Raw genomic sequence first — 13,736 nt, 5'->3', positions numbered from 1 at the left:
TGGAAGTGTTGAAATGTTGATTGGCCAACAACATAAAGGAGCGTTTCGATTCTCCTCAGTTTGAATTGGAATCAGCCTAGGGAAGAAACAAAGCCCTGCCACCCACTTTTTAATGTGGGATGGTTGTACTGATCCAGGAGACTTCCACAAGAGAGTGCACCAATTCAACCATGTATGGAGACCCAATGAGAGGGTCCCCATTGCATTTCCTGTCATTTTCTGTATTAATTCATGTATCTAAATCAGCTTCAAAATTGAATGAATGCTTTCTCCAGTTGAATGTCCCAGTTTGTCTCCCCAGCCTGTAACATGAATGGATACCTTTTTCTTTGTGGGTAAGCGAGTCAGGAAGTTTAGCTAGGCACTAAGGGCACGTTTCCAAGGAGTGCTGTTTATGCTCATGAAAAGCTGTCTTTAGGTTCCAGTCACCAAATGCTATTTATATCCTTGTTTTCTTTTCAGCATACTCAAAAGTCTTGTGTGTTATTAATTCAGGGACAATTTCCTACAAATGTTCACTACATGCCATTCAAGAATGAGGGCTGTTGTCTAAGTTTTGAAGCATCATTAATTTGCTTTTTCAAACTGGCACAGCTTCAGGTAATAGAGCTGCAGAAAAAAGCCTCCATCAAGAAGGACAGCTTCATGGCAGACTCTTGACTTTAGTGCAGCTGATACCTGTTCCTATTTTGTGCTAAAATTATTTGTTGTTTTGTGATATAGACAGGAACTCTTAACAAAACTTATTTTTAGTACCTCTTAAGCATACTAAAATGTTTTGCTGGATGTGTAGGCCAAAGTGCTGTGTCCCTTCCTTTGAGACTGCAGTGCTGAGATAAGATATCTCTTCAGAAATGATTAACTGTGAGACACTTACCAGGAAAATGACCCTTTTTTTTTTTTAATTGCACAGTCTAAGTGTATGAATCATCCCTTCTTGAGGTGATTTTATCTGATGGTCAGCAGAACAACTGAAAGTATGGTGATGTTCATATGCGCTGTACAGGATTCTTTTCCCCTGTGCAAAGCTGGTTTTACCAAACTTGCAGCCTCTATTAAGTAAGAGTCAAATATATATGTATATATTTATTGTTGCTACCTGCAAATACGAAAGTTGGGCTTAGATGCAAAATATGTCACTTACAGTAATGAATGTGAACCACTGTGGTGAGTGCACAGCCCTGGCAGCTCTGAGCAAAGTTGGGTCCCAGCTGCTGCTCTGGGCTGCGGAGTGAAGCATTTGCTGCTCCCGGCAGGTTCTCCATCTGATGTAGAGCAATGCATGCATCGACACGGCCAAACTTTGGTCGTTGCTGAGCAGAGAAAGGCTTTAATTAATAGGGCGTTTCATCTCAACGTGTTCGGACTTTGCGATCTACTTCTCTCCGTTTCGGTGAGCTGCAGCCACTAGGTGTCACTCCAACAAAGGCTACTGGGTTACAGGTGCTGAACCTTCGCCGCCCTCTTTTTCAGTGAGAGCTGGCTTGCATTATTTCACCTTCGTATAAACACACTGAGTACACTTTTTAGTTCTTAAAAAAAAAATAATTAAAAAAAAAACCAAACCCAAAAACCCCCATGATTATAATAACTGGTTCTGGAATTAACAGGGTCAATAGACATGTACTGAAAGTCAAAATGCCTTGTTTGTACAACTTGTAAGAAAGAACAAAGGCATCTGCCTCTCGTAGCCTGAGTCTGTTGGCAGAGAAACATCTGCATCACTGACATTTCTTTTTTTCTTGGTACTTGAATAACCTGACTTACTGGCACATATCTATGAAGAACAAGAGTAGGCTTGAGATTTAGTTTGAAGGCAATTAGCAGACTTCCTCAAGCAGTGGCATGGGAAGGAGCTGTCTATTTGGGTATTTTTTTAGGCATTACAATAATAAGTAGCTGTACAGTTGAATTGAGTTTCGTACTGATTTTCATATAATAAATGTACATCTTTCACTGCATGCCATGAAGCATTAATAGATTGGCATCAATTTAGCTGCATAAAGGCAGAAATCTACTGATTCTACTAACATAAAGGTATGCTAACTGTAGTCGATTTTGTATGCAAATAGTAATGATTTGGTAGTTTAAGGACAGTTCTTTCATCCTGTTTCTTATTTTCAACATTTGTACGTGCTGCTGCATAGCAAAGAAAGGAGTGTATGCACTGCTATGCTTGCTTGGACATTGGAGTGCTGAATGGCTCATCCAGTATGTCAGGTGCTGCAGTATGAGACAAGGAACCTGTGTCCTCCTCTTGTCAGTAACTTGTTGCTTAACTTGGCTGTGATTCATTCTGTACTTTTGCTTAGCTGTTAGAGCAGATAATTATTCTGTAATATTAATGAAAAAGCCCAGAACAACAGATTTCAGTATTTTATTTATTAGTACATACTGACTTCTTTACCTGTAGGTAATGGAAAATCTAGTGTTGTAAACCATTTTTAGTGTAGAAATTCATACAGTGGTTGGTTATGTAGGAGAAAAGATCGAGAAGTTGGAGGAAATTGGGCACCTCTGAAGTCAACCTGATTCTTTTCTCGATTTGTTGTGTAAAGCAGAGTGGATTGCTTGTATTGTGCACGTCCAGAATACAGGATGGTATTGCTGAGCTTCTTGCTCAGGAGACTTGTTTCTTAATGCCTTGATATTCATGAGGGCCACCTAAGCACAGTATTGTAAGTAATCTTAAAATAAGGTAACTTCCAGCCAACTCACCTTTCTGTAAACTTGAATTTCAGTCTTGAGAAGTCTGTGAGTAGCAAAGATCTCAGCACGATAGCAGTGGTTTTGTGAGTGCTGAGTTATCGTGCTATCAGTGAAAAGAGATCTTGCAGCACTGACTGTTTTGCACGATGACCTCGATTCACCTTTTCTGGAACTGGCTGCCTTACTTTCCAAAAGGCTGTGCTGGGGGCTCCAGGAAGGTGTGTGCCCTGCAGCACCACATAACTACTTCTCTTTCCAGTAGCTTCAGTGATCACCTGCACCACAGTGGAAAAAACAAAAGTGTAAGTGTGTTGGAAACTTTCTGGACAGATGACTGAATTAGATATGTAGTTCAGGCAGAGAAGTAACTTCACATTTTGCATTCACTTTTTTTGCTGGTTATAAAGATTGTAAAATATGTTGCACCACACATTGGTTTAGCTCCCACTCATATTTTTTTTTTTTAACCATTGCTTCAAAAGCTTTTAATTTCCTATGAGAAGCTATTTGAAGAGTCATAGAATCATAGCGTGACCTGGGTTGCAAAGGACCACAACGTTCATCCAGTTCCAACCCCCCTGCTATGTGCAGGACCTCCAACCAGCAGACCAGGCTACCCAGAGCCACATCCAGTTGTTTCTCAGCAGTTCTTCCACACTACACACCTTCAGGGGAGCACTCGGTTAGAGCAGCCTACCCAAGGTCACAAACGGCCAGTCTGTGAGGTGGAGGCGTCCGAGGACATGTGGAATACAGTGAGTGGTGAGAGCTCAGGCTTGGATTGCTGGGCCCCTCTAATAATTGGGTTATGTGGAAGCCCTTGTCTGATTTGAAGCAGTGGGATGTGCAGCTCCTAAACTTGCTGGCATGGAGGGAAGGCGGAACAGAATATAACAGCTTTCTTCTTTGCTTCTACACTGAGCTAAAACTTAAAGAGCTTGTGGCAGTGCCTATTCCTCCCCCTTCTGCTCTCATACTTTGAAATGCACAAAGCAACTGAGTAAGCGAGATGTCCTTGGGATGTGTGGCTTCTGAGGAACTGAGAAGGTACAGCACAGCTTCTGTGGGCCTTGTTCTGCAGCATCCTTCATTCCCATCAACGTGTGCTGACTTCACGTTAAGCATGAGAAACGGGCAATTGATGTAAGGCAGTATGTTCTTATGAAGTTAAAAATGTCCATTGTGCAAGGACTCGGGTTGAAAAGGAGGCCTTGTTTTTTTTCAGTGGGCTGAAAGCCACTTTGTGAACCTCTGAGTGAAGATATTTTGCTTCTTTTCTCAGCAAATAGGTGATGTGTGCCTGCTGACAGCTACGTTATCTGCAAGTCACAGTTGTAAATGACTGCATTCACTTCAGTGCACTCTGCCATTTGAAAGAAATAATGAAAGCTTTTGCTTAAAACTTGAACATGTATTTAAAAATGAGGTCACGCTTTCCTGGCGGTCGTGGTTGCTTGCTTTTTGCATTTGGGTGGGATAGCCTCCGAAACAGCTTCGTGATCTGCTGCCGTGCCGTGATCTGTTTCCTTTAATTATACATTTGCATGGAGAAAGATTGCAGCCTCCTCCTGTCTCGGTGCCATCCTCCCGCCCTCCGCAGTGGGAGTTGTGCGTATCGTGGCGTGTTGTTCAGCCGGGTGCGTTATTTATAACTCATGCATGAAATCAGCCATTCCAAACAGATAATTTCTGCCCCTGTAATAGAAAACAAGAAGCAAGCGTGCATCCAGTTCTCTCTCATGGGGTGAGGGTGTGACGCATCGCCGGTCACTGCGCTTACTAAACTCTCGCTGTGCCCTGACAGCGCAGGGCTGTGCCTGCTTGATGTTTCAGGCACTCAGGGCTCAATTAGGGCTGAAAATTTGTTTTCGGCTCCTGTAGGTGCAGATGCCTGCTTTCCTCAGCCTCTGTTGTATCACTCTGTAAGCAGTTGGCTTTGACTGCATGGAGCTGAGTGCTGTAATTTCTTTGTAGCGCTGGCGCGTTATAAATACATCTGTGCAGCATTTTCCAAATGCACTTAATTCCTGATGTCACCTTGTGAGCTGACAGCTTCTTTCCAGATGCCTGTGTTCTTTGGATACCTAATGCTATAAAGTTGTTGAGCATGTGTGTACAAAGGGAATGGAGGCCTGGCTCTGTTGAAGAGAAAAGCACCGCAGCAAGCACGGTGATAGGCGTTCCATCGCCATCCATTTGAGCCGCCTTTCCCCTGCTGTAGGTAGCTCTGTGTGGTCAGGTCAGTGGTGCTGAGGAGCTGACAGGCTGTACGAGCACAGGACGCGTTCTGCTGCCTTGCAGCAAGCAGCACGGGCTGCCTCAGCCTGCAGCACCCACACAGCTGGGCTGCCTCGTGCGCTCACACACGCACAGCTGCCTGCCGGAAGATGACAGCATGCTGCTGGCTTTTGGACAAAGGAAAGTTAGCTACGCTCGTAACGCCTTCCATCTCTACGCTGTGCTGTGTAAATAGACGGGAACTCGCTCCAGTTTATTACGATCGCCTTTACAGCACGTCCCTTGAAGCGGTGGGTGGGCCGGGCCCGGGTGCTGCAGCTCCGTGCTGGAGCGGTGCGGAGTTACACTCGGGATGGGGGTACGGTGCACGTCGTCACGAAGGAGCGCTCCTAGAGCAAACCAGACTAGGAAGTTGGGTAAGGTCGGGAGCTCCGGTACTGTCGTTGGTTTTAGTGCAGGCTGTTTGCTCCGAAGCGGTAACGGGGGGGCTGGCAGCGGCCGGTAGTTCCGTTCCGGAGCCGCGCCGAGCCGCCCGGGGCGGGCCCCTTCCCGACACAGGCGGTGCCCGGCTCCGCCCCGCGCAGCTGCCCTCGGGAAGCGCTATTTAAATGTGCGGGCCGAGCGGGCGCGGGGCAGAGGAGCGGAGCGGAGCTGCGGAGCGCTGCCGGGATTGCCATGCGCCTGCCTGGGGCCCGCTCCGCTGCACGGCCCGCCGCCTGCACGGCCCGCCGCCGGCCAGCTGCTGCTTCTGTGTCTGCTGCTGCTCCGAGCGGTCGCTCTGTGGCTGGGAACGCTGTTAACAGCGGCCGGCCGTAGCAGCCTGCTTTTTTTTTTTTTTCTTTTTCTTTTATTTTTATTTTTATTATTTTTTTTAATTTTTACCGTTCTTATTTTTTTCCTTGCCCCTGCAGCAGGCTGGTTGCACACACGGGAGCTGCGGTCGGTCGGTAGGTTGGGGAGCAGCTCGGTGTGCAGTGTGCTGGGGTCGGTCGGTGTCCCTTACTTAATTCTTGGAGCTTTGTGTTGGCTTTCTTCAGCGAGGGGAGCTGGGGGTGCGGCTCGTCGCAGCGCTTGGGGCTGAAATCTCACACCGGGAGATCTTTTTCTGTTGAAATACGTTGTGCAAATATAGCACTGCGCCTGGCGGTTGCTGAGGTTGTTTCTAAATAGCATCGAATGAACGATGTAAAAATGCTGAAATAGAAACGGCAGTGAGTTCTGCTGTTCAGTATGCCCACTGCTTTCTATTTTTGGAGCTGCTGGGGGATTCTACTCTGTACAGCCAGGCAGTTCCGTAAGGGTGAAACGTGAACAGCAAAGTAATCAACTGAGCACCAACAGTACAGGAGCAGCACAGAGATAAAACTGGAGAGCTGCCCAGGCTCTTACCTCGCACAGCAGGGGCTGCCGTGCAGGGCAGGGCTTGGGGTTACATGAAGGCTGAGGGTACTGCTGGTGGCTTAGGAAGCCTGTTGTAGCTGGGGAGCAGTAAGAGAGGTCCCAGTAATTTGCAAGCTTGCTTTTCCTGGCAGACAAATGCACTGATTGCTTTAAACTTAAAAATAGGAGTGAGTAGTCCAACTGCTTTCTTTTTCCTGGCAGTCTTGGCAGTGCTGTTTCCCAGAGTAATGCAAAAGCCTCTTAGATGAACGTTCCAAAATAAGGAAGACTTGGTGAGAGACTTTCCAGAGTGATCCTTGCTAGTAAGAAATGATGGCCAGATCTTATCTGTTTTCTGAGATTTTGGTTTGAAATGAGAAGTGACTTTGCTTGCAATGCATTTACCATGAAGTAATCCCTAATGGGTTCCACTCCAAGCTCTGAGGTGACGGGCACGGAGGTGGGAGAGGGTTTAATTAAATGTAATCAGATATTGCTAGATTGCTGATTAAAAGGCACACAGCTTGCTTTCTGGTGACTTAAGAGACATACCACTCGTTTATACGTGAGGAAAAAATTTAGTTTTCATCTTGAGGCTAATTGAATTTGTCTCTGGTGAGTAAGCATCAGCCTTAGTTTCTGTCCCTGCCCAGCCTGAGCTCTGCTTGGCGAGGTGGGAGGGGAGCGGTGTGTCACTGCAGGGTGACCGGGTGCAGTGTGCTGTGAGTCAGGAGCCGGGCGTGTGTGTGGGGGGAGCGGCCATTCCTGGGCAGTTCTCAGGTGTGCGAGTGAGGAGACGTGAAACTGAGCAACACAGAGCTCACTTTTGTGCAGCATGATGAGCTGAAGTGCTGTTTGTTATTAAGCATCGTCGCAGGAAGGAAAGAATCAGACCATCCCCCTTTCCTGCCCCCCCTCTGGGGACTGTGTGTGCGTGCCTGAGTGTCTCTGAGATTTCATGTGAGAAGACGATGAGTGTGTGTTTGGGATTAATTAGCCTGAGTTTAGCTGGTTTCATGCTTTACGTGCCTAGGGGCTACCCGCAGTCACAGAGAGGGGAGGAGTTTGCCGTTGCTGGCTTGAAATCCTCTCCAGGGGTGATCTTGTTCATGTCAACCATGAGCAATTAGAGAGATTAACTGTCTTGTTTTCCTTTCTGCCCTAGATTGATCCTGGTGAGGCTCTGGGACATTTGAAAGTGATTTGGAGAGCAAAGTCTGTGATGGACACCGAAGCAAAGCCGGCGTGCATTGCGCCGCAGACTCACTGCCCAGGAATGAAGCGCCCTCCTTCAGAGGACTTTCCTCCTCAGATAAGACTGTCTGAAAAGATTCCACCGGTGAAGCCTTGCTTCAAGAAGAAACAGCAAGTGCAGAAGAGACTGGACACACAAACTCTCCGGGCTTTGCGGCCAATCTTTACCAGTTTGCTGGGATCTGGGACCTTGGATAGAGTTTTTGTGCCTCGAGGACAAGGAGGGGATCATAGTGATTTGTGTGAACCTGCTGTGAAAAAGGCTCTGGAACTCGGTACTACTTGTCCCCAGCCAGAAAGTAATGTGACTGTGCTGGTTCCAACGGCTCCAGACATGCAGAGTCAATTGCTGGGAGCTCATCCTGTACCTGGGCATCCTGAGCAGGAGGTGCAGTCAGGAGAGCAAAGCTTCTCATCAGAAACTGCTCCTGGAACTGCTGCTGACACCAGTAATGAATCGTTCCAGGATCGCCCTTTGCACCCATCTTCTAGCGATGGTGCTGCATGTCCTTTGTTCCCAAGCAAGCTTCTGGAAAGCTACACAGCTGGCCTATTCCAAGAGAATAGCTGTCCGATGCAATACACTCTAAACTCAAGCAATAAATTCAGTGCTGGAATATTCCAGGATAAGAGTGAGGAAGCTTCACTCGATCTCGTATTTGAGCTCTTGAACCAGCTGCAATATCATACCCATCAGGAAGATGGAATAGAAATCTGTGTTGATTTTCTCCAGGGCGCTTGTGTTTATGGCAATGATTGTCCAAAACATCACACAGTGTTGCCCTATCATTGGCAGGTGAGAAGGACAGCAACCCAGAGTTGGCAGAGCGTGAGCAATGATTCCCAGGAGCATCTGGAAAGACTCTACTGCAACCCTGACAATGATAGGATCAAAGTGAAGTATCGGTAGGTGATGGATTAGGTTACTTATTTGCAAATCCAAGCAGTGGTGCAGAAATATGACAGAATGTGGGTTCTTTGTTCTGGTATTTTGTGTGCAAGGGTTTTCCAAACCCTGTCCTGATGTTGCCTTAATATTTAAGAAGTTTGTCACAGACAGAAAATGATTTCATGCCTGCTAAAACTGATGTTTAGCAACTGGGAAGTGCAGAAGAAATAAGGAAACTTCGTTTTGGCAGAGGCTGTTGTGAACATTGTACTTGTTCTTTACATTCCTAGTTAGTCTCTTCTCTATATTAGAAGAAGTAGGGGTGTGAATGAGCCTTTGCAGTGATTGAAACAGGAGTGGTGCTGCAGTGCTTTCTGTCACAGTGACTCCAGGCCCTGCACTCTGAACAGTCTTCATAATGATGTGCTAAGTAACTGAACTTACATTGGTACTGCGTTAAGTTTCTGTGGCAGGAGGATTGGAACTTGATGATCCTTGGGGGGTCCCTTCCAACACAATCCATTCTGTGATTCTTTGTGAGACTTCTGTGTGGCTGATAACATAGTGAGGTTTCAGCTGATTCAGTAAGAACCACATGAGGAGCACATCCAGAAATGCTGATCCAGTTAAGTGTTGTGATCCAGGAATGTTGAACTGTATTAGTTCTTGTTTCCTCTGCACATAGTACCGTTTTCTAATCTTGGGAATGGAGTAGATAACCAGGGAAACATAGAAGGTGTTTGCTATCGATTTAGACTCAATCCTGCACCCTGAGATCAAAACCAAAACTACTTAATCTTTTATAACACAGGTTTCCTTTTGAATAGTAGTAGGGAGTGCTGACATTTGCGAGTTCATCAGGTCTGTGTTACGTGAGTTCAGGGTATGGACTTCTGAATACTTTCTTTTTCTAGGGGAAATAACAGCAGGCAGTTCTCACCCTCGCCTCCCCCTGCTGCACTCTGTAAGCTCCGTGCAACTTATTCCAGCAGCAGTTGAAATTCAAAGTGATGCTTCCATAGCTTTGTAGCAGAAGTGTCAGATTTGTCTTTGCCATTTGTTTTCTTGTGGATGTGTTCTTGTTGCCTCTTCTTCCTTGCACTACCACAGGAGGATCCCTTCTTCCTCGGCGTGTTAGGGCAGGATTATTTGATTTGCATTTACAATGTAGAGATTTCCAGTTGGGCATCAGAGACCCAGTGTAATGCACCAAGTGTCCGTGAGCCTTTACCTGACTGGATGTTGGGTTAGATACCACAATTCAGGCTCTGTCAACTAGCAAATTCATCCTGTTTGTCCTGGAAAAATATGCCCATCTAATTAAGCATAGAATAAGATCTTGTAACATCTAGCAGATAAAATTCACCATATTTTACAATGTATGCTTCCATTTTTTTTCCAATTATTTTAAAAGGTTTCTGTAAACAGAAAATATCAAACAAAGGACTGAGATAAGCTCCTGCAAGCAGTTTAAATTTGAGCTTTCAACAGATGAGCAGAATTGTTTGTTGTTTTTTTGTTGTTGTTGTTAGCCTGTTTTTTAGCATGTGTCCACAGAATCCATTGCTGTCCCCACGATCTGCCTGTTCTCTGTGTTGGAGTCCCGAATGATTAATCTTAGAAGGAACAATGCTTCGTAATTGCTTAGTCATCGGATCGCAGCTTGTGAAGCTGGCTGAGCCATGCTGTCCTCCTTTACACTTTTTTTGCAGGTTTCCAGGCTGGTGAGTAGTTTGGCCTCTCGGTACACCGAGTTTCTGTCTGAACTGGTCAGGAAGAAACTCAGAGTTGTTGGCAGACACGTAACGTTCTGTTACCACGGTTGAAGTCAGAGAAACAGCACGGTCTCGGGCACGGCGGGTGTGCTGGATCAGGGCACAGCTGCTGAGCTGCAGCCAGCCTGGGGTGTGCTGTGAGGCAGGGGCAGCTCCTTCCCGAGCAGAAGTGGATCCTGCTCTTTCTTCTTCCTGCTCTCAGGAGACGTTGCGAAGATCCTTGCTTAAGTCCGTGCTGTAACACCGTGTCCTGCTGCAACACAGGAACATTGTTGCAAACTTAAAATATCCTCTCGTGGAATGATAAATAGACCAGTTCTGTAACTCTTGCATGTTCCATCCCTTCAGAGAGCTTCGTGTTTCTCGGTAAGCATCAGAGAGAACCGGGAAGTGACACTTTTTTTTAAGAGCAGAGCTGCTTGCTTCAGACACTGAAGCAGATATGCCTTAAGACTTAGTGTGGTTTCAAACTAGGTTTTGAGCTGAGGGGAAGTGCTTTCCTGTGCCTTGTGGCAAGAAGTGCTCTTGTGCAAGAGGCAACACAAGTTAGCTCCTGCCTGAAGACCCTGCTCACCTCTTGGGCACAGAGGGTCAGGTGCTGCGTGGCTCCTGCTGTTGCTGGCTGGTGGTCAGTGCAACCTGGCTTTGCTTTGTTCAGGGCCATGTTGTGTCTCATGGCAACAAGATGCAGATAGAGCCTGTTGAACCTTGCTGGGAGACTTGCAAACGTGCTGGGACAGCTCATCGTTCACATGGTTACCACATTATTTGGCTAACGCTATTAATCTCCTGTGGTCAGACTAGCTTTACAGGCCTATCTGTACAGATTGCATGCGACGAGGAAATGTCTGTTCAGCAGTTTGCATGTCCAAGAAAGGCCATGCAGAAGCCAACTGCTAATAGCCAGTGGGTGATAGTTGTTTTAAATAGGTTTGTATGGCACAGTACGTAGTTATTGCTGTCTGCGTGCCTAATATCATCACAGCCTGCTGCTCTGATCAAGTTGTGCTGAAAGTGTTGTGGGACAGTAAGCTCCAAATTCAAGTATGATGTTCTCTAAGGAGCTATTATATTTTTTCTTCATGTCCAGTGTTTTGAGGTGAATAACGTAAACATTCAGATAGTGCCTTTCACCTAAGGGGGACATGATCCTGAAGCAGGAAAATGGGGAACCTTACTCAGTTGCTTCTTTATCACTCAACTGCCTTGGATACTCACTCTCTGCACTTGACCGCAGACTGAATGTATAACTTTATGATAAACTGTTTGTAGTTTTGCTCTCTTAAGTCTTACCAAGTATTTATAGCCAAACAGCGAGCTATGTACACAGTATATACGAACTTCAGCAGGTTAAAATACTTCCAAGCACTCTGTTTTCTTCATGTGTGTGAGGAGTGGCCCTGGAGAAGTTCCAGCCTGCAGCCAAGTATTTGAGAGAACAATGCCAAGTGCTGCTTTTCAGCATGAGAATACCCCAGCTGTGATATTTTAAGATGCTCTTGAGGAAGGGGAGCTTGGTGCAGAACTCAGCAGGTCTTCCCTATGCACATACACCTGTCTAATCATGCATGTGCTGCTTTGCAAAATAAGCAGCCTCCTAACTGATTACATGAGGATTTGTTTAAAACAACTGTGTGGTTCCTGACCCATCAGATCCCCCTCTTTGGCTGGGAATTCCTCCCCCCTGTTGGCAGACGAGTTGTCCCTGCGTGCCGTGGGAATCGTGGCCTCTGTTCAAACACATGCACCTGGCATGTCCCAACTCACATGAAACAGCAGCTTTTCTGTCTGTCTGAAATCTGATGCTGATGTGTTGTCCTTTTGCCCCCACCTACGTCTGCCTTTGCTCTAAGTAAACCGTAAGCCCCACTGTCCAATTGCAGTCCAGCTTCATCACAGGATTAGGACTCTCCAGTGTCATTATGTTGGTGTGAGTTGTATGAAATCGGTCCTGAGAGCTGGAAGACAAAGGTGTGTGCGTGGCTCCAGCCAGGCAGAGGCAGATGGAGCTCAGTGGTGTATGTTCTGCCTGTAGGCAGCTGGCTCATAATGGTTCTTGCACACAGAGTAAGGAATAGGTGTTCCCCACCAGGACTGTCAGTGAGTGCGTGGAGGGACCTGGGAAGGAAAGGTAAGGACAGAAAGACATGTGCAGGAGATTGGTTTTGCTCTGCTCTTGTTTGCAGTGTGCTCCTTGATTCTGTGAGAACATTCTTACCCACCTTTAAAGCGCTGCAGAGCACAGCGCAAGCACGGCAGTTGTTTGAGGACTTCTGCTCACAGCGTGACCTATTGAATAGCTAAATTAGGAAGTTCTCTTTCTGATCTGCCCAGCTGCCACGGTGTGAGATAACTCATGTGTTACTGATAGCACCGGAGATGAGAAAACATCTGAAATTCACCGTGCCGTGTGACTTGGTCTGGTGTTTCTTGAATAGGCACAGCTGAGTGGTTCTGAACTTCTAATTCCCTGCTAGAAGGAATGCAAGACAAGGACTCCAACTAAAAGCATGTGAAGAGATTTTGGAAGTGTGTTTGCTTTCTGCTTTATGCCAGAACATTTCAGTGAATTGATTTTTGCCCCACTTTATAGCACCATTTGCATATGAAATAAAACTAATTGGCTTCGAACAGGGAAGTTCCAAGTGTCACGTTGAGCCCGCAGGCATCAGCAGTCGTTTATATCCCTTTTCTTGTTTCATGTCAATAAACAGATTGCAGTTTTGGAAACAGCTGTCACCTGGCTTCAGGTTGAGGTCAGTCTGTTCCGTGTGTACTTACATTAATAAAACAGTCCTTTCTGCAAGAAAGATTTATAGCTGTTGAAACAGATTGCCCAGAGGAGTTGCTTACAGGTAATCCAGCAGTCACAGTGCTGCAGCATTGTCTGCCTGCCACTGCGTTGGGCTGAGGGACAGAAAGAGGCTGTTAGAATTATTTGCTTAGCGAGAGCAGCGATCATGGAGTTCCTTCCTGGTTGGTCCAAGGCTTTGTTGAACCCAGTAGGAATTTGAGCAGTAATGACAAAGTGTGCTCCTTGTAGTGAAATGCACCAAGAAGTGCAGCTGGGGGTGCTTGTGCAGCATGGGACCTGAAATGTCTGCATGGGGCGTTTGGGGGCTGAGATGTGTGGGCTTGATGGTCACTAGTGAGCATGAGGCTTGGCTTTGTATGGACACTTCATGGACAGCATTGAGGAAATGGATGCAGCTTTGTTATTTGTCATAATCTCAGAGGTATTTCTCAGTAGCTAACTCCTGAGATTGGGTAAAATTCTGAGCAAATCAGCAGCTGTGTGCATGCAGAAGGTTTTGAAAAAAGGCTGTAGGCTCCATCTGAGTGCCTTTAGGAGGAGGTGGCAGTGCAGCTCTGTGAAAGCAAATACCTTTCTCCTGGCTCTGTTGCTGCTCTGGGCTGTGCTCTGCTGTCTCCAGAACAAACACTGCGAACTCCTGACCCCAACAAATATCCAAATAAAGAACAACATCTTC

At 46.3% G+C, this 13,736-nt stretch overlaps 1 protein-coding gene across 5 annotated transcripts in view; it reads left to right on the top strand.

Annotated features, from left to right (window-relative positions):
- Window positions 1-13,736, top strand: part of TIPARP (TCDD inducible poly(ADP-ribose) polymerase) — a 33,282-nt gene that overhangs the window by 6,769 nt on the left and 12,777 nt on the right. For 2 of the 5 annotated variants that reach the window (XM_052686094.1, XM_052686092.1), the window contains exon 3: window positions 7,493-8,487. In XM_052686094.1, the coding sequence (XP_052542054.1) occupies window positions 7,550-8,487 (938 nt within the window). In that variant the 5' untranslated portion in view covers window positions 7,493-7,549. Of the gene's footprint in view, window positions 1-5,093; window positions 5,364-5,689; window positions 5,895-7,492; window positions 8,488-9,571; window positions 10,612-13,736 lie in introns of those variants that run through there. The other 3 variants (XM_052686091.1, XM_052686093.1, XM_052686096.1) reach the window with 3 other exon arrangements.

The sequence above is a fragment of the Tympanuchus pallidicinctus genome, unplaced genomic scaffold (genome assembly GCF_026119805.1).
Source record: "Tympanuchus pallidicinctus isolate F22 unplaced genomic scaffold, pur_lepc_1.0 scaffold22, whole genome shotgun sequence".
Classification (NCBI taxonomy): domain Eukaryota; kingdom Metazoa; phylum Chordata; class Aves; order Galliformes; family Phasianidae; genus Tympanuchus; species Tympanuchus pallidicinctus.
Note: the sequence above shows the minus strand (reverse complement) of the source record. Positions and strands in the feature narration are given on the sequence as shown.